Source organism: Tympanuchus pallidicinctus, unplaced genomic scaffold (assembly GCF_026119805.1).
Source record: "Tympanuchus pallidicinctus isolate F22 unplaced genomic scaffold, pur_lepc_1.0 scaffold3, whole genome shotgun sequence".
Lineage (NCBI taxonomy): Eukaryota > Metazoa > Chordata > Aves > Galliformes > Phasianidae > Tympanuchus > Tympanuchus pallidicinctus.
In genome coordinates, this window is record NW_026294747.1 from 35,553,446 (window position 1) to 35,574,764 (window position 21,319).

Sequence of the window (21,319 nt, forward strand, 5' to 3'; positions counted from 1 at the left end):
GGTTGCACTGCGGGGCGGGGCAGCGGCGGCGCGGCTGGCAGTGGTAGCGGCGGGAAAGGCCGTTCTGGGGCTGTCCCGGGGCTCTGCGGCGGGCAGGATGCCGGTTCATTCCCGGGAGAAGAAGGAGAACAACCACGATGAGATGGAGGTGGACTACGGGGAGAACGAGGGGAGCACCTCGGAAGAGGAGGAGACCGAGAGCTCGTCCGTGTCCGAGGAGGGGGATAGCTCAGGTATTGCAGTTGCCGTCTCCGCCGTTCTCTCTGCTCCTTCCGGGGGGATCCGGCCCCAGCTCCGGCCGCGGCACTGCCGCTACCCGCCCCCTCCGCGACCCCGCCCCCCGGCCCTCCCGTTGCTGCGGCCCAGCCGGGGGCGGGGACGTGGCGGGGGCACGACGGCACCGTTTCGGCCCCCGCCGCAGGTCCTGGTGCCGTGCGGGCCGGGCCGCGTGGTGCCGCGATGTCTGTGTGGGGCTTCGCTGGTGCTTCGGTCTGCGGCCGGAGCCAATGTCTGTCTGTTTCTTAGCAGGAGAAACCGAGCATTTCTGTTGGGTGTTTTGGGGCCTGCCTGGGTGGGAGGGGACCTGTCAGTGCCATTGACCTCTTCTGCGCAGCGTTAAACCCTGCTATGATAAAGACACCTTTTTTTTTTTTTTGTCCCTAACTTGCTCAGGACTGCGCGCTAGGGATGATTTAGCATGTGAAAGGTGAATCTAGCAGCTATTCACCTGCCACCCTGCTAGAAGGAAAGTTTTCTGTCCGAGATTACCTCATCATTCCAAGGGCTACATTAGAAACTTGTCATATATTGGGATCCACACTGATCCTTTGGAGAGTGCACTGCAATCTGGGATTATTGGGGCTTCGTAGGTCCTGGCCCACATGGGACCTTTGTCACTGCATGCACTGACCTTTCAGTATCTAAAGGGGAGCTATAGGAAAGAAGACATAGGACTCTGTTATAATAGGACAAGGGGACATGTTTTCAAACTAAGGTGAGGGGATTTGGTTTGGGTAGGATGGGGGGAAAAAGGAGTAAGGCTAGTGAGACACTGGAATGGGTTGCCCAGTGATGTGGTCTGCCCATCTCTGGGGACAGCTAAAGGCAGGCTGGACCAGGCTCTGAGCACCCTGATCTAGCTGTAGGTGTTCCTGTTCATTGCAGGGGAGTTGGACCAAATGGGCTGTTGAAGGTGCCTTCCAACTCAAACAATTCTGTGATTCTTTGAAAAGCTGGAGCTGTGCTCAGTGCTGGCTGTGGTCCTGACGCAAGCTTCTGGTAGTTGGAACGTTCTCCTTGCATTTAGAGTGCGCTCTCCTGGTCCAGGCCCATGCTTGTAGCAGCACTGTGACTAGTGGTGTGAGCACCAGGCTCGTGTGGTTTGGATCCTAGCTTTTCCACCTTTGACACTGCATTTTTACATGCATTGACCTACAGTTGGTTTGCCTGAATGTGTTAAAACCCTCAACATACTGTTAATTCATTATTATCTGATATTAGAAGATCTGGGAGATCTTGACTATTAACATCCTTTGGCTTTTGTATTCACACTGACTTCATTCCAGGGAGAGCTCCAATGTGGTGGTTCATGGAAACTCCTCTCATCTGGGCTGTTTTTAGGTAGAAAACTGTGGAAGCCCACAGGTATGATACAGAGTCATCTAAGTTGGCTCTGCAGTAACAGAGTGTAGAGTGAAGGCTCTGCCAGTACTAGGAAAGCTTTGCTGCTGCCATGCTGAGAGTATAGACATGCCCTTGGGCAAGTATCGCTGATTGAACCCCACTTTACAGCTCTAGGCAGCTGATTATTATCTACTTGGATCCAAGTGTCACCATCCTTCCTCTCATCCTTACTCACCCTTCTTGGTGCAGCGTAGTTTCCTGTCCTTGTTTCTTGCTCTGTCTTCAGTGATACTGGGCTTTTGTATGCTAAGCTGTCAGAAAAAGAACCCATTAAAAAGTGAAATAGCAAAAATGGCTGAGTGAAGAATTTGGTTTGTGAACAAGAGGTACTGGGGCCTATGTAAACTAATGCTTAGGTAGACTGCAGCTCCAGAGCAACAGAAGTCATAAATAACAATTTTGCTAGAATATGTAAAGATCTCCAATTTACATCAGTTAATTCGGCACACATTTTTGTGAATTTAAGGCTAATGACTTGCACGGGTTTAGACGGGAGGGTTCTTGAAGCAGAGATTCTGAAGTTCTTGGCAGTTTCCTGATCTGAGGGAACATCTTGCTTCTCTCATCTAATGCAGTATTACTCAGGAAATATTTTCAGTCCATAAACCGTGGAGCACATCCAGGTATGGACTTGCAAGAACTAGCAAAATTATTACAAACATTGTTTCTATTTGTGTCTATAATAGCAACTGGTTTGGTGAAGAGATTCCTAGTTCAGAATAGGTAGTGCTGAGGCCCCTATTTCTCCCAAACAATTATGGTTTTCTTTTAGATAATATAGCCTGAACTGAACATGTATGGTTGGGAGCTGCCTGAAGAACAAGTCATTGTTTCAAACTCTTATGCTCTCTGTGGATATTTGACTACATTTGATAAGTGCTCGGTGAAGCTTTGGGCTTAACTTGGTAGTTGAACTTGATTTCTGTTCACTAAACTGCTGCAAATTAAACCAGTGTGTACAAATCTATTCGGTGGTGAAACATGTATGTGCACTGAACTTTATAAATAGTTGGGCTGTTACAGGTGAACAGTTCATTGATCCAGGTACAGATCTTTCCTTATCCCATTCTCTTGAAGTTGTTCACTTGGAAAAGAAAAGAGCCAGAAAGATGTGTTTAACTTGCCTTGGGTAGGCTTGATGAAACTTAATCTGGGCAGCGTCAGTGTGTACTGGTGGAAGTACAGTGTGTTATGTTGGAAGCAAACCGCTCCGTTCCTTTTTCATGTGACTTAGGAAGGTATGTTTCAATTCTTTTATTATCAGAATTGAATGTGGACTTGAATGTTTGGGAAAATAAATAAATGGAGACAGCTCTTCCCTCCTGATCATGACTGTTTTTCAAAAGAACTGAACAGACACTATTTGTTAAATCTTTCAGAGAGAAAACATGGATTAGAGGAGGAATATGCAAGCTTATTGAGTGATATGGAGGTGAGACATGGGGTTGCAAAGGACTCTTTGATGAGGTCCAGGAGCAGTACTGCAACAATAACCCTTACTTAGTCCAGTGGTTCTTCTCACTTATCTTGAAATAGATTATGCAGTTTATGTAGGTTACTGTTATATAAGCTGCCTTTTCTCTATTTTTCTGTCCAAACAGTATGTCATAAATTTTTTTTTGTTTTTTTAATTCTCATTTTTTCCTGTGTGGGAAAGGGAGTTTAATATCACAGAATCACAGAATAGTCAGGGTTGGAAGGGGCCTCAAGAATCATGAATCTCCAGCCCCCTGCCACATGCAGGGCCACCAACCTCCCCATTTAATACTAGACCAGGCTACCCAGGCCCCCTCCAACCTGGCCTTCAACACTTCAAGGGACAGGGCATCCTCAACTTCTCTGGGCAGCCTGTTCCAGTACCTCACCACTCTCGTAGTAAAGAACATAAAAACTTAATATGACAGTATAAATGTAGCTTTCTCTCCTCCAACTCCCTGGCTCTGGTGAAGGGAGGACTGTCTGTTAGTACCAGCTGCAGGCTTTGAAGCTTCTTCTCTTTCAAAATTTTCCTGTATTCTTATTTGTAATTTTTGATAATTGACATTTTTAAAGCAAACTTTGAATTTTGCAAGTCCATTTTGTTGATTTTTTTGTTTTTTTATTATTTTTAAATGAGGCCAAGTAATGCTGTTGCTTTTCCACAGTCTTTAGCGGGGATGAAGGAGAAGCAGTGTTTTAAGTGAAAGTAGTGTGCGTTTCTTTAAAGCCATACAAGAAACCCTGTGGATAATTTCTGTTGCATTCCATGGAGAAATGCTTTTATGGGAGCACTTTAAAAGTGATGACTATGGAAAATTACATGCTTATCTCAGTGTCTTGACAGATATGAATTTACTCCATGGAAGCGTGTTGCTTCTACAGAAATAAGATGATTAGCACTGCAGGAAATAAGTATTAATTAAAATTACTGGCGGGGGGGAAAAAAGAGATAATCCCTTTCTTATTCTTTCTTATAAATTTGTTATTTGTTTTACTTGCATTTAACTTTTTTTTTTTAAATCTCTTCCAGTGGATGCCTGAGAAAATAGAAGGCCTTGAGAGCTGGCACCATTTCTATCCTGGTCCTTTTGTTGATACGTATTTAGTAAAGTGTTGTGTTGTTTTTTAATATTGGCAAAGGCCCAGAATAGCATATCAGGGATGAATAAAAAAGCCACAAGTTATGTTCACCGTCCAACATGAGAATTTGGGCATTTTATAGAGCATTTTTTATAGGCCACAGCTTATTGATAAGAGCTGTATTAGGTACTCTTGTGTTTTAAGTACTTTTTTTTGGTCTTTAAACTGAGCTGCCCTGGTTGCTGAGTTGGATTATTTGAATATAGTAGGGAAAGAATGACTGTAATTCTGAAAATGATTTAAAATGCCCCAAATGCTCTGTGTGGTATGAAACCTAATGTGAAGTATTGAGACAGTATGGGACCATTAGCAAGTATTTTAATATATAATGAGTTGTTTTCCATTTCTAGCAATATAAATTTTCAACAGATAAGCTGTGAGATATAATCTGAAAACTATTTTACTTTTTCATTACTGAATATTCACTGAACTGTTCTTTAAAGATAGAAGTTTTGTAATTGAGGAATTGAAGATATTTCAGGAGTCTTAACACTTGAAAATGGTTAATTGGCAAAATGAATGAATAAATTGGCAAAATGAAACGAGAAGATTGTTATTCAGTGTTATAGGTAGAATGTAGACTTCTAGACAGGAAGTCCAACATTTTTTGAGTGTATAGGTAGCTGAGGGGAGATTTAAACAAGCTCTGTTTTATTTCAGTAATACAGAAGTGTCCGCTGTGCCCTCATGCCAGTGTGTTTTCTTGTTTTCTTGCAACAGTGGATAAAAACATAAGATGCAATCCCCTTTCCCTCCAGTGTTGGGGAGTTGCACTGATCTGCAGAAAAGGCTGCTGTTCTAATGTGTTTTTTTTTAATTAGTTTGTTTATTCATTTTAAATCCACAAGCAATAAAATCCATGTTGATATAAGGGAAAACTTCTGAATGAATTGCTTGCTGAAACATATGTAGAACCAAAACAATACTTGAAAAAATCTGAAATGCATGCTTGAGCTTAAGAAGAAAGTGGGAAAGGATCTGCATCCCAGTGTTCTCTTGGGCTTGTCTTGTTTCACAGGGCAGATCCTTCAAACTTCAGAGAATTTTTATTTTTATAGCACATAAAAGCTTCAGGCAACTCTCAAAGTAATGTAACTGCTGCATTCCTTAAATCTGACTGAGGTGAAAATTGCCCAGTCAGTTGGGCTCAGACAGTACGCTGAACTGCCAACTAAAGCTTTGCTCTTTAATCTGATTTTCAATCTTATTCTGGGTTTCAAGATCTGCCTTATTTTTGAGAACAGGAGTTTGAAATCACGCCTTTTAAGACATGCCTTTAGGGCTTATTTCTCTTCTCTCTCACTGTTCCCTGTCTGCTAAGCATTTATTAGAAGTTCCAGCTTTAAATTTTCTCTCTCGTCAGGCTAGGTCATCTTCTAAAGCTTTGTCAAAGTTTTCTGCTTGTACTGACTGCAGTTTAAGGAACTGCAGTAAGTCTTTCATTTGGACATACTTTTCTGCTGCCTGTTGGTTTTCATGCACAGGTAGAAGGGGCTGGTGTGGTTTTCAAACTTGAAAGCTATGTTTATTTCAATGAAAAGGTATGATTTTAGTAAAAAGGAATGTGGAACAGATACATCAAGGGATCTGAGTGGTAGATGTGAGTTAATAGGTTTCTCTGAGTTAGGGAGGTGATATGCAGGCTCCTCTCACCTTTGCAAATCACTGTACTCTTTTGCAAAACAACAAGAATGAAGGCTTGAATGCTGCCTTTTTTTGGAGCTGGCGTATGAGACCACATAAAGCAATGAAATATTAACTGAGGAAGAGGCGAAGGCATTCAGAGTTGTTTGTAGACTAGAGGAGCTGATGCAGAGCATCTCTGCTTGGTTTGAGGCCCTGCTTGGCCTTTTTGTCAGCTGTTTTCTGGAGTGACTGCACTGCTGGGCACGGCTTCCACTTAGTCAAGCTCTCCTCTTGTGCTCTGGCTCCTGGCTATGTGGCTCTCCGTCCTTCTAACACTGGTTAATGGTTAGTTGCTTGTGCCTTAGCCAGACAGCTGTTTCTCTGAGATGCTGCTGAGGTAAAGCGGCTTCAGGACATCTCTGCCCCCTGAGTATACCTTAGCAGAGCTTGTTCTCCCTCTCCTTTATTTAAAACACACTGGGCAGGACTGGTGGAGGTTTGGATCTAGAAATTCAGTTTGTTATCATGGAGAACTATAGTTAATGAAGTTAATGGGTTCAGAAATACCCTGGAAACTGGTGTGTCTTTGATAGGAATAGAGTTTAGAACTTTCCCTTTTATTCTTGCTTGCCAAGCACAGCAGAAGATTGCATGTCACTAAAATTCAGCAGTTTTCCGTTCTGTGGTTGCTGCTTGTTACATCCATCTTTTATCCTCTTGAGGTGTGCTTTGCTAAATCTAAAAGGGCAGAGACAGAGATAGGATTTCTGTGTGAAGGAAAATGGAAACAAGAAATGTTATCTTGGGGAAATTCTTCCCAACTTTTAGTTTATCTAATCCACCATAAAAGCAAGGAAAAAGATAGTTTTCTTTTGTTGAAGAAGGAATTTTCTAAACTGAAACTTTTAGTTCACCTTCTCAAGGCATCTACCTGAAGGTCAATGGGTGCTGCCACTTCATAGCATTAATAATTTTTCTATTTTGTAGTTTAAGAAATGGGAATGGAGGTAACAACTGATGCTTAGATGTCCCTTTGGCAAGAGCCAAAAATTCTTGTCCAAAAAGTGAGTGTTTATTATACCTTACCATTATGTTCGTTACGTAAATTAGGGAAAAAATCAGAAGTATGAATTAAAACAAAAGCTCCGAAAAGAATTTAATAACTCTTGCTTCATAAAAGCATCTGAAATGAGGTTTCTGTAAAATCCTGCATTTTTTAGGTTTCACTGTTAAAAACTGTTTTTTGAAAGTCTTTTTTAATGGTCATTGAGATGAGCTACAGATATTTCTACATGAATATTTTAGCTTCAAACAGCTCTTCCAATTAAAGAGGATGAAACCTTGTTTCAAAACCAAGTATTACATTTTTCTTTTTAATGGATGTTAATGACACAAAACCTTGAATTACATTTCACAGGCACAACATTTGAACTTGTTCACTTGATCTCCAGGGATTTCTTTTGCTCATACTGACGCAGGACACACTGGAATTTTCAGTTATGGCTAATAACTCTTCATGAGTAATGCTGCTTCTCATCTGATGTGCTGTACAAGGATTAATTATTCTGTTTCACACTTTCATCCGCATTTTACATTGTCATTTATGAGATTTAACCTCTTGAAATCATACAATCATGTTGTTTTATGGTGTGGGAGAGAAAAATAACACTTCATGGGGCTTCTTGAATAAAATTTAAGTTTCTTACTTAATGTGATGAGTGGTTTATTGTAACCTGCTGTAGCATAGTAATATGGTTGATCTGTTTATTGCTTAAATTCAGATTTGCTTCAAGTTTTAGAAGCAAACTATGCAGTCTACTTGGTTACATTGTTCAAAATATATTACCTTTTCTTATTCTTAGAAATGGATGATGAAGACTGCGAGAGGAGAAGAATGGAGTGTTTAGATGAAATGTCCAATCTTGAAAAGCAATTTACAGATCTCAAAGATCAGTAAGTATCTTAAGTGCCTCATTTGAGGGTCTATTCTGTGAGAATATGGTGTGCAACTGGTGTTTCTTGTCTTTCAAATATCTGGATATTACTTTTGGAGAAGAATAATGGTTGAAAGTTTTGATATGGTTTGCAGGCAGCTGCTCTAGAATATTTTCTGTTTGGTATCTCTGAAAGGGAAGAATATGTACCATGGAGTCACATGCACACAATGTGTACAGTATGTGTAAGCATGTGCATGTATACATATATAAATATATTTATTTCTGTTTTGCTGTAAGAATAGTTCTGAAATGTTGTGGTAAAGGGCAGGTGTGGTTCTGTTGCACCAAGGAATGGTGATCTTTGGAGAGGTATGCCAGGATCCTTCTCCTCCTTGTGTATATGTGTGACTTGTAGAAACAGACAAACAAACTCAAGCATTGTGTTTGCTAAACTAGACATGCGGGGTTTTTTTTGTAAGACATTGTAGCACTTTTTATTGCTGTCATTGATGAAAATTTCTTGTGATTACTGCAAACCAGATACCAATACTGAAAGTGAAACCAGTGTTAGATCTGTCGGTAGTTTACCATAATGTCTGTATCACTCAGTGAAGACCTAGTAAGCAGAAGAGAGGAGATGAATAGCCATGTGTACTCAAAAGTGGATGTGACATTTTTGATAGTATTGCATATGTGGGTTTTCACCAGAGATGCAATGAGGGCTACTTCAGTAAGAGCCTGTGTATCTTTTTCATTCGTTTGTGCTTCTGTAGGAGCAGATACGTGGACAAGAAAATGAACGCAAGTTTCTATCTAAAAATCTTTTTCTTCCTCCTGTATTGCAAGCATGGAATCTTTAATTTACTTCTGTAGGTGCACCATTAACAAAGACATTAAGAGTCAGATTAGCTCTTCTTAAAATTTCTTCCATGTTGTATTTACTTTAAATATATATATATTTTTAAATGTTTATTGTTTTCAGACTTTACAAAGAAAGATTAAGCCAAGTGGATGCAAAACTGCAAGAGGTCATAGCTGGAAAAGCACCTGAATATTTAGAACCATTGGCAGCATTACAAGAAAATATGCAAATCAGAACCAAGGTGGCAGGTAGGCATATAAAATCAATGTTTCTATTTCAACCATATGATGTTGCTATTCATTTAAACATCAATTTTTATCAATTGTTATGATTTTTACTTTAAAATTGCTACAAGAGTGTGTTTTAAAGTTAGAAATGCTATCATGTTTTTAAACGTAAAATATTTTTCAGGTCAAATTGAATAGGTTGATTGCTTCTTCTTTATTTGCCTGATAACATCATGCTGAAAATATGGCTTATTTACGTTTCATTGAATATCTGTCTTTGTGTAGAGAGCACAAAGTTTCTAAATTAGAAACAGTAAACTTTGATGCTTCAATTGTTACTTTTGACTCCAGGCTGTGAAGAGAAATTGAAATCTTCTGGTCTATGGCATTTTTCTCTCTTTTGATCATCTTCATAATGATGGTGACCTGGAATTTCTGGGTTTTGAGATCTTTATCCAAAATTTACTTGATTAATTCTGAGCAGTACTTTTGCCTACTGCAGAAGATGAAGATTCCAAGTTGAACTCCCCAGAAGCTGTGACATGAAACCACCCATAGCTTTTTAGTTTTAAATGGTGATTTTCTGTCAGTGCTTTGATGTAGGTGGGTGTGAATAGGCAGAATATTAAGGATTCTCCTGATTCAAGTCTTCGACAGCAGTAAAGTCAGTGTTCCAATGTGGTGTTTTTCCTGAGCTCTTTCTGCAACTTTCCTGAAGTCTAGAAATCAGATATTTTAATTTTTTTTTTCTTTTTTCATTTTGTCTTCAACTCATTGAGATTCCGAAAGTCGTTTCAGAGGATGCCAGAAATAGCAGAAAGATTTTGCTCTTACTGTTTGCTCTTTTTGCTCTTACTGTAGCCTTGACAGAAGTGGGTAGTATGAGAGTTTGAGCTCTATCAAGTAACCCTTAAGGACTGCAAATAAGCAGTGACTGGGAATTGACAGGTGCAAGAAGTAGACCTAATACTCAGAAATACTCTTATTTATATCACAAGAAGTCTATTTCATTGAGTGGAATAGTCTTGTTAAATGATGTGATTTATTAGTGTCATGCTGTGTAAAGCAAGCCTTGTTCCACACATTCATTTGTAAAAGCTTGTTCTTTCATTCTGTTTTCCAGCTATTTGAAACTCTCAAAGTATTATTTAAAATAGTAATTAGAAAATAGAATAGGTGAATACTTATGTATTTGAAATTTGAAATTTGAAGATATCCAGGGTAATTTGGTATGCCATGTGAAATAGACTTATTTTGTAAGGTTAGCATGGTAACTAATGTAACTGTTGACAGATAGGGCAAAAAGTGAAAATAGCATTTATTTTTCTTCAGATATTTAGATTTAATGAATTAAAAGGGATTAATTGCCTAACAAAAATACTTATTAATTGCCTAACAAAATAGATATATATTTTTTCTCTTTTGTACATATTTTGGGGCTTGAAGGCAATCTTTAAGGAGAATTTTGAAATTAGATATTAGCTAAAGAAAGTAACGTTGTCATTTGTTTGATGACAGGTATCTATAGGGAGCTTTGTCTGGAATCTGTGAAGAACAAGTATGAATGTGAAATTCAAGCCTCTCGACAACACTGTGAGGTTGTGCCAGCTATTCTGTATTGAACATTTTCCTTTACTGTATGTCATGCTTTCCAGTGCATATTTTTATGTTTTAATTTTTTGTGTTCTAATTTTTCTATTGCTGTTACTTGCTATTTTAATGCAAACCTTTTGTGACATTAACATCCATGTAAAAGCTTGTTCAAAGCATTTCAAAGTTAGGTTTCTAATAGGTTTGCTTTCATGTAAGTATAATTTTCTTATTTAGAATAATGAGATTGGTAAAAATCATTTTGGTACCATGTTTACCAAGACCAGTAACTAAAATATCTACCATAATTTTAGCAAAAAGCACCTTACATTTTTGTGATTATAATAGTCTTACTCAGTTTTTAAGGTATCTTGGTCAGCTAGTGATAGAGTTACCATTCCTGTGACTGCTTTTGAAAAAATGTGTTTCTCTGCTTGAACATAAACATTTCCATTGAAGCATTTTCATTGCATTTACTGTACTGTACTGTAGTGCAAATAATCAGGTACTTGTATGTCTGATCCTGTGGTGTAGCTGCGTAGATCCTGATGCGTGCATTGTAGTCCTCCTCAGCATACTTTACAGTTGCTTAAATGTGTGTTCTTCTAGGTGGCCAACTGTATTCCTGAAGTTCCTGGTTCTTATTTTGCCATTAAATAAAGAGTGTACACACATACTATTTAAAAATTCCATTTTCTGGTTGCCTTACAAAAGAAAAGGTACAACATAAGATAGACTGTTCATTACTGGCTCTCCTCATTCCTGTGAATACAATCCTGAGGTTGGTCAGAGTGCTATAAGACTTGCAGGGTTTCTTATCCACAATTGAATGATTTTCTTTGGCTGTGTATTATTCATCTTTAAGGTTGTCCTTGTTGCTTGTTTTGCTGCTATTCTTTTACTCTGGAACGTTCAGGATTCAAACATGCAACATCCAAGAAGGGTCTCTGGGGAAAAGCTGTCCAAAATCAGTAATGCTGCTTGTAGGATCATTGCTCTGAGTATAGCTGTTCAGCAAGAATGCCTCTGTTGCCCATAACATCATCTCACACCTTATTTGTTACCAAGACTAGCAGCAAAACAGGTGTCTAAACACAAACAGTATTTCATTTTAAAAAGGAAATTTTAAAATGATATCAGAACAAATAGTACTAATTTGACATTTCAGGTATATATAAGAATGCTTTTGCATTCTCAGTTCAATTGAGGATTATTTTTTATTTAGTAGTAACGGCTTGAGAAATATATGAACAGGGGATCTGTGGAACACAAGTAGTTTGTGACTTGAAGGGAATGTTAACCACACAGATGTCTATTGGAGTAGGACTATTTGGTTGTTTTTATTCCTGAGCTGATTTGCTTCATTTTGCTTTAGTGTTCAGTTTGAACATTGATGTTGTTTCTGTTGGTATGCTGCGCTGTGGGCAGAAGCAGTTGAGATACAGAGATCTGCTGAATTGGCTCTAGATCTGCAGCCTCTGGCATGAGAGAGAGAGATATGGTGGCAAATGAGTAGATGCAGTGACTTAAGCTGGTTGTTTGTTTGTTGTTGTTTTTTCCTTGAGTAATTAAGTCCAAGTCTCTGTTTCCTCGAGTTGTTAGTGGTGTTGGACAGTGAACATGAGCTTAAGAATGTAACAGTCAGCAGCGCTTCCTACTTGTGTTTTAGGAAGTGTGCAAGTGAAATTCAGCTTAATTTCTTTTAATTAAATTTCTAGTTTTGGGAAGTTAAGTGTGTTTAGAAACTGCCTTTAAAAGGGCAATTATTTGGTGCAGATATTGAGCTGATACGAAAGTTATACAATATAGGGTGTTATAATTGAGAGCAGCTGTACAAAATGTTGATTTTTCTTTCAACAGAAAAGAGGTTAGACTACAACATGCCGTAGAAAGCTTGCATCAGAGTGTATTTCCATTTGTGTGTTACTAGCACTTTTTATATAAAAGCATTGGAGGCATTTTGTTAATCTATGTGAATCAGAGATAATCTTTTAAATTGATGAACTAGCTAACCTTTCTAAAGCAGTTTTAAGAATGTTTCTCGCAGCTTTCAGGTACACAGTTTTGCTTTCACAACTGTCTAGAGTATTTTATGTGCACTGTAGATTCTTTCTACTGTGAGTGGATATATCAGTGACATGAGTAGATACATCAGTTCTGTGGGAAAAGGTGATTGTAAATAGTATAGTAGTAGATGATAATTCTCTATAAATTAATACAATCTCATTAACATTGGAGACTTAATAAAACACTTTGAGTGAAAACATTTACTTTTAAGAAAGCTGGAGTAGAACTTAATGTTTTACAGTTACTCACTGTGAATAACTCTTTGCTATCCAAAAGGAAAATGTTGAGTGCTATTCTGGAGGTCTGGGTGTGTGCTCTGAATACTTAGTTATTCTTGGTACTGATACTTGATGACCATATATATGCTGATGCCGAGTGAATGTGCCATCTTTGAGGAGCTAGAATCTCATGATAAGGAAACGAGTACAGGGCTATATTGTATGCTTTACAGCTCTGTAAAGTGTTCACCCCAAATCTGTTCTTTCCTTCTGCTGAGCCTTTAAATTACTGTAATACCGGACTTGGTCATGTTTCATTTCTTGTTATTTTAGAGTGAAAAGCTTCTGTTGTATGATACTGTACAAAGTGAACTAGAAGAGAAGATTAGAAGACTTGAAGAAGACAGACATAGCATTGACATTACATCAGGCGAGTGAAAATTTTTAAATTCTGTTATTAAAAATTCAAGTAGCTATACTATTTCTGGTTTCAAGTTATTGAGTAGAATGCTCTTCTGAACAACAGCGTAAGATTTGTGGGATGAGTTTGAATTTAAGCTTAAAAGAAACTTTGGTCCGGTAATTATCAGTATCTGTTGTCTGTTTAGAGAACATTCATCTATGACTGCATGATCTTGTGACACTTTTGTTCTATTCAGAATCAACATCTCACCTGATTGTCCAGAAATAAAAACAAACACTTCTCAGATTTTCTTTTCTGTGAGAACAACTAGGTATACACATTTCTGATTCATTCATTCTTATTATTTCTTTTCAGAATTATGGAATGATGAGCTACAGTCAAGGAAAAAAAGGAAGGATCCATTTAGTCCAGATAAAAAAAAGCCTGTTGTTGTATCAGATATCCTTTCATTGAAATCACTGATCATTCTGGTAATATTCACTACTATTTTATGGCTAGTCATATTACGTATGTCATTAACAACAAGCTGAGGTGATAATACATTCTCAAAATGTATTTTTGAATGGCAGCTGGTATTCTAATTCAGATTAGAGAAGCCTAGTTAACACATCCTGTTGTGAAAATTAAAATTAGGGATCTGTAATTACTAGCTATGTACAGAGTCTGTTTTTAAAAATATCTCTCTCTTAAAAAAAAAAAAAAAAGTAGAAGCTATTTGGCTCATCTTTTGAGTATTTGGTGTAGGTACTTGACATCATTTTTGCAGTATACTTGGAAGGAAAGGAAGTGCTCCTGAACTGGGCCCTGTGTATATTAAGGAATGCACTGCACGTAATGAAGGTTGTATCTTGAAGTATTCTTGGTCCTGTTTTTGTGAAGAGCAAGGAATATGGGAGAAGAGATTTAGAAGAAAAGGGCTTAGATAGTTTTGCAAGTTAGGAAAAGCTTTTTTTCTTAGGTGGGGGACATAAAAAGGTGATACCTCTGAAAATAAACACTCTTTCTGGACATAAATGAATAATCAGTAACTTTTCATTATTACAGCCACTTTAAAGGGTTAATTGGATGCAAGACAATATATGAGGTGAAGTATTGGCTCTCAGTGTAATGGAGATTCAGCCTGATGAACAGTTAGCTACAAAATGAAAGCAGAAACAGGCATTATGTCTGCAGAGTGCAACTTGACTTGTGTTACTTCTACTTCATAGATTTGCTTCTTTTACTGGAGCATCTTCAACTTAATTTATGACTTCTTAACAGTTTCCAAGTCTTTAGAACCCTCTTTGATTAATTGTATCAACTCTTGGAATTTTTAATTTTTATAGGCATTTTTTGAGCTTGAGGTTCCTGTAGAATGGGTGTAGTATTTAAGGATTTTGTATCAGTATCTTCTATAAAGCTGTAATGAGCATATAGTGCAGCTGAAATTTCTAAAGTTATGGCACTTTGAAGAAAGATTCTTGTCTCCTAAGAAAGAAACTGAGTATTCCATGTCCTTCCTGCCCCTAATCCATGCTGTTATTGCTTATGATTTTAAGGTAGTTGTGAACTTGTCACTTTGCAGAGATCTGTGTAAAGCAAGTACCTAGGAATTCTACAGTGTTCTTCATTTGTAATTCTCTCCTATTTAGAGAAAATTAAAACAAATATGAAAATGGTGAAGGATTCTTGAAGTTTCAAATAGAATGTAGAATACCATAAAAATGATAACTTTAGAAGAGATTATACTAATGCAAATGCTTTTTTTTTTTTAGTGGCATTGAAATTGCAGGAAGTTTTAACTTTAACTTTAATTTATAGCATTGCAAGTAGAATGATTTTTGGAACAGGGATGGTGTGGTTGTATGACAATCGTTAATTTTATGTTGAATTCAAATAGTATGAATATATTCGTGCTATTACTTCTTTTAGTAACTTCAAAAGTATACTTCTAAGTTGCCTAATTCAAAAATGCATTTATTTTTACTGAGCTTCAACTTCATGCAGGTATTTTTTCTGTGAGAGAAATATCTTAATATCTGCAGACAGTTTTTAAAATATTTGTATTATCACTGTTTAGAAGAGTTTTCCCTAACTTTTTCACGCCCCTATATAGTTTATATGTTACAAGACCTTGATATACTTGAAGACTGGACGACAATAAGGAAGGTAAGATGAAAGCATGAATGCCTGTAGCTTTGGGTCTCTTTGGGTTCTTGTCTATTCCTTTTCCCTACTAGAAATACATAAATGCATTTCTAATACCATCAAGACTTAAGTACAGGTATGTATTTATTCAGTGGTCTGTTAATGATTCTAGTTTGAGCCATGCTGTGGCAGCTTTTTCTGACTATGCAAATCATGCAAAGGAATCTGAAAAGGAGATGGCAGAAGTTCTCTCTTAATATTTGTCATCTCTGGTGTCTGTGGTGCAGTGAACTTGAAGCCTGTATCTAGGCCATCTGATTTCTCATTGTCTCTACCAAAGTCTGTCATACTATGATAGTTTGATAGGGTTTGGTTTTAAATAAAGATTTCTAAATATATATAATATGTTTTGTTTTCTGATAGTAAATGTATCATTTTATGATGATACATGTTCTTCAGCCTCTCACTACACCTTTTTTTTTTCCTTTTGGCTTAAAGTATAATGCTGTGTTTTTTCCAACTGTAAGAGGATCGGGATTTACAGGAAGATAAATTCGTTTGACTAATCAATATATTTAGAAAAAAATAAATCCAAATTTTGAGTACAGAATGTCTTACCAGATCTTTGCCATAGTGTTAGTGTAACTTGATGTAATCAAATGCTATTCTTGCCTTGCACCTGCAGTTGGAAAACTTTTCCCTGTATTCTGGCAAAAATCAGTGCTTTCCAACTTGTGGAGCTGGAAATTACGTTGTAAGAATTTGGAAGCTTTCTGGGAATTGGTGTTGAGTTTATTTCCATCTGTCTTGCGGTGATGTGAAAACCTGTCTGTTTTCCTGTCTCATCAGATGCACAGATAAAAAATAGCTTCTGCTCAGTTTCTTTGCTGTAGTGTAGTGTGATTTAAAGCAATAGCAACAACAACAAAAATTAAAAATCTATTTTGCTGCTGCACATGATTGACAGATTTTCACTTGCATGAATTGTCTGCTTGTGGGTATAATTTAATAATCCAGAGAATGGGTTGTTCAGATAGCAGTTTTTCCATATCATTTTGTATTTTTTTAATAGAATCACATAATGGCCATTTTGAGGATTTTATTTAGAAAACTTGAGATATATAAAGTCAAAACTCATTAGAGAAGGTCATTTTTCCTTCCCAAACACTTAAAAGCAAATGTAACTAAACAGTTCATAAAGTATGAAAAGTATGAAAAAGTACTTAAGGTTTATATTCATTTCATAGTATCATCAGTATCACATAACATTAATGCTGCACATAAAAAGAAATGTTTTGAGCTATGCTGCACAACACCATTTGAGCTGGCAATTTAAGAAAAAAATTCTGCTTACTGGCTTCATTTTCTTTTGTTTCAAGGCAATGGCTACTTTGGGGCCACACAGAGTAAAGCCAGAACGTAAGTAAACACTGTGTGATTTCGTAAGACAGAACTTGCAATATATAATGATGCAAACTGCATCAAAGCAGACTATATTTGTTTTAGCCTTGTTTTACTCCATGCAGGGTGGGGTGAGCTGACTGGCAGATGTGGATTTTGTCTATCCCTGCTCTGAGTTGCTGATACTTGCAGCTTGATTGGTGATTATGTAATTGATGCGTGAATTGTAAAAATTATTTTAAAAATTAAGACTCCTAAGAGTGGGCTTTACTAATGAATTTTGGTACATTATGCCAATATTTTCATAAAATGAGGCAGGAAACTGAAATTGCCTGAATTTGAAAGGGGCATTCTGAACATGATTTGTGTTCACTGCAAGCTGCAGCTCTGAAAATACAGGTGTGGGAAAGGAGTGGTAAATGATAACATGGTCTGAGGTAAGAAGCATATTAACTTTGTTAAAATCAAATGCTTGGAGGTAGTGAGTAATGAAGAAAAGGGGGAGAAGACAAGTGAGTGGGTTCTTCAGTGGTGAATTACTGCTTGCAGTCTGAGATAATGCACTGATAAAGAGATTTCATATTCTGTGTCTTGTTGCATTATTCTAATTGTGAAAATTGACGTCGTAGATAGCAGAGTTGTATGGAAGAGAACTTCTTTAAAATGGAAATACAGCTTTTAATTTATCTGACTGGAAATAAATATCTTCTAATTTTCTTGCATTTGGAGTTAATTATCTAGAGAGAGACTATTTCTGACAACGGAAAAACTGCATATTTTGTGTATAAATAATTTACTGAATGTTTATTTCTAAATCTTACCAACTTCTGCCAGTTGATATTAAATTTGATCATTTTAGCACCTGTCAAATTAGAGAAACACCTACATAGTGCTAGGTCTGAAGAAGGAAGACTGTATTATGATGGAGAGTGGTATGGACGCGGACAGACGATATACATTGATAAGAAAGATGAATGTCCTACAAGGTGAATATTATTCATTTTATACAGCTCTGTATATTCCTGGTAAGCAAAAGGCAACATGGTGGCCTTGAAGAATAAGGCTTAATTGGAGATAACCTTCAACCTTTACAAGGTTGAATTTCACTGAAGGTAATATGTTTCTCAGGATGGGATTTTATTGAAGGATTGAAGCTCTTAACCAATTTCTGGCCAGCCTGTGATTTAAGGGTTGTGTTTGGGGGTTTTGTTGCTTTGAGGCTTTGACCTGTTGGCCAGATGTAGAATAGTATGGAAAATTTTGGAGCTTTGTTTTTGCTCTACACCTTGGGGTTTTGTATGTTTAAGCATTTTCTGGATATGCTTTCTAGCATACTGTGGGTTTACTGTGGGTAGTCTGCTCATTACTGTGAGTAACAATTATTTGTAGATGTTGTGAGGATTTTCTTGTGTAAGGAGAAAAAATAGCTGGCTGAAAATTCAACTACTTACTAGAGACTTATGCAGTTACTAAAAAATTGTGTCAAAACTGTCCTTGCAATAGAGCTGGTACCCTCTGACCCTAGTGTCTATACTTAACTGCATATTTTCATTCAGAGTACAGTTGGAGTTTTTGAGGGTTTTTTTTTTTTTTACTTTTCTAAATGCTTCTTATTTTTCTTTCCCTGACCCTTCTTCCCTCATTTTCTGTAGTGCCGTAATTACAACAATTAACCATGATGAAGTTTGGTTCAAAAGACCAGATGGAAGCAAGTCCAAGCTATATATTTCTCAGCTACAGAAAGGAAAATATTCAATAAAGCATAACCACAACTGACTATTGCTAAGCCATGCTTGATGTGCCATGGGATGAAAGTTGTATTTAATAGCGTTTTGTATTCCTTATAAATTTACAGCAGTATCTGATGTGTATTTGTAGTGCTGTATGTAAACTTCATACAGATGGCTTTCAGAAACCTGAGGATGTTAAATCATGTTGACAGACATTTTACCTCTAAATTGGGTACAGTGCCTAGATATGAAGTATGCTCTTCAAATGTAATGGCTCAGAATTTCTCATTAAAAGTTAATCTTTTAAAATGGAAAAAATAAAAATAAAAAAAATTATTTTTCATTGGTGACCAGTTTGTTTGATAAAAACGATACCCACGATTACCAGCAACTCATTTTGTTTTTCAGTGAACGTCATGCTTCTCTTGTGGATATAAATTTAGCTTGTTTAGCTATTGCTTTTAAATAGATTGTAACATGCATAAAGCATTCTTTTATCTGAAGTGGATTGATTTATTAAAATTGTTGCCCTCGACAGCTCTGCTAGTTCTGACTGTGTTATATTTTGTGAGGTTTTCTACATTGTTTGTAATGAGACAAAGCTAATATTTTGAGTTAATTTTTTTCAGGAGCACTTTTCTAACTTAGGATTATACAGAAAACATATTATTGGTAATTTTTTTCTTCTTCCCCAGATTATCATCAAGATTAATGTGTAAAGTAAATAGTGTTCCTCCAACACGTGTTACATGCAGCCCACAGAGGGTGGCTGCTGGGATGATTATGTAAATACTGTTGCATGCTTTGATTATTTGATCCACAGTTGTATGGAATGTGGTGAGTTTTTTTCAAAAGGGAAGTATTTCCCCAGAAATTGTGTAACTGGGCAAATTTTCACTGTCTTCTTCACCAAATGTCGTTTTCCAAATTTCTGTAACCCATTTCATCTTTCATCACCATTGTATACCATTATTTTATGCAGCTTAGAAAGCTGAATTTGTCTTGTATCTTACTGTTTAAGCCACCAAGAAAAATCCTTAATCCTTAATGTTACTGTGATGTGCTTGAAGCATCTAGACTGTTAGATGGGATTGTTGAAGAATTTTTAACGTGTTGGTTATGTGCACTTTAATCTCCACTTATGATGACTCTGTGGAGCAAGAAAGCATCCATTTGGTTTAAAGGATCACAGCAAATAAGTATTTTTATTGTAACATATACACTGTTTATTCCTATATTAATTGTCTCTTTTGGTGCAGGTAACTACTTTCCAAATGCCAGATCAGTTTCTTCTGAGTGATGCTTTTCTACAAGCGTATGACGTGAATAATGTATATAAAGTATCAGTTGACATTGGCTTTTAACAAGATGAACTGTATGTATACAGTTGTTTGATAAACTTTTTGTAATAAAATATTCGTATTTTTTAACTTAGTATATAAATAAATGATTGGTGTTAGTGGACATCCTGAACGTTGTGCTTATTTGTTTTCTAGTCTTGGTGTTGCTGATGTAACAACTCTGTAAGCAAAGTATATTTATGTTTGCAAAAAGCATAAATCATTTCAAAGCTCCTTGAGTTGTGTTTCTTTCTCTTGAATATTGAGAGTGTGCACACTTATTTTTTTCATCTTACATTTTTTCTTTAGTATGCTATGAAAGCACTGCTCTGCACATTTAAAAATTACATCTTAAGCACTCTTAAAAATGTCTTGGCTCCTGAATGGCTTAAAATCATTTGTACTTAGGGGCCTCAGCACACTCTTAAGTTGTTCAGTGGTTCACCTGTTTTCTCCCTGTGTTCTGCACCACACTGGTTGCAATCAGTTGTTTCTAGAGTTGTTTCTGATCTGCTATCTTTGGGTGCAGAGCTGTGCTTTGTACTACTGTGCTGTTTAGGTTGACACCTGGTGAGTGTGGCTTCTCTATTCAGAGTAACTGCACATAAGAACTTGGCAATTAATAAGCGTAGCATTACGTCTTAGTGGTCAAACAACTGAGATCAAACTGTTCTATTTCTGTAATTGCAAGAATGTGAGCTATGGCTTTCTTTTTTACAAGAAATCACATGTGCATGTGATGGGAAAGGAATTAGAGTGTTTCTTATAATTGGTTTTGTCCTTTATTTTTTTTCTTGAAAATATGATTTGTAATTGTTTTGTTTCTGTATGAGCCATGTTTGGTTCAGGTTACGTATTTTTGTATTATTTTGTCAGTTAATGGTTTGCCTGCTGTCATAAATTATAAGAGATGTCTTGAGGAGATTTTAGTCCTTTGGAGTACAGACATTGTTAGCCTCTTGTTCATCTGCCATTTGCACTGCTACAGGAAAGCTTTTCAAGGTTCAGTAGCTTTGCTTTAACCTGCAAATATGATTAAATTCAATGAAGCACTGAAAGGAATAAGGTGTTGGGCATACTATTTATTTCTTTATCTACACACTTCGTGAAAGGGTAATAAATAAGAGTAATAGGCACTGACAAAAATAACTTTGTTATACTTCAGAGGAGATGCTACTTTTGCCAAGGAAGGTGACCTGTTCATCTTTCCCATAACGAAACTGTGGGTATATTTAGTTGAAATGCAATTCACGTGACCCAGAAGTATTCAGTGTGGTATCTTCTAACAGCAAGCTCTTAAGCTTTCCAAATACACTTGAATGTTGACACTTCTCACATCTCACAGTGTGTTTTAAAACTGTGAAAATCAGCTATTTATTTATTTATATTCCGTAGAACATCTTGTTTAAGATTTGGAAGCCAAGGCCTGCATAGCCAGCTCACCATCCCCACCAAGTGGCAAGGGATG

General features: G+C 36.9%; 1 protein-coding gene across 2 annotated transcripts; it reads left to right on the forward strand.

Annotated features, from left to right (window-relative positions):
- BRMS1L (BRMS1 like transcriptional repressor) lies at positions 1 to 20,085 on the forward strand. Of its 2 annotated transcripts, none has more exons than XM_052696849.1 (10): positions 1 to 233; positions 7,791 to 7,881; positions 8,848 to 8,975; positions 10,473 to 10,552; positions 13,163 to 13,259; positions 13,608 to 13,691; positions 15,337 to 15,401; positions 16,760 to 16,799; positions 17,641 to 17,767; positions 18,434 to 20,085. In XM_052696849.1, exons 1-10 carry the CDS (start codon positions 98 to 100, stop codon positions 18,555 to 18,557), a joined length of 972 nt encoding a protein of 323 aa, XP_052552809.1. In that variant the 5' UTR covers positions 1 to 97; the 3' UTR covers positions 18,558 to 20,085. The 2 variants fall into 2 exon arrangements, with proteins under 2 accessions (XP_052552809.1, XP_052552810.1); XM_052696850.1 differs by lacking the exon at positions 1 to 233 and adding an exon at positions 6,806 to 6,992.
- Positions 20,086 to 21,319: the final 1,234 nt, after the last annotated feature.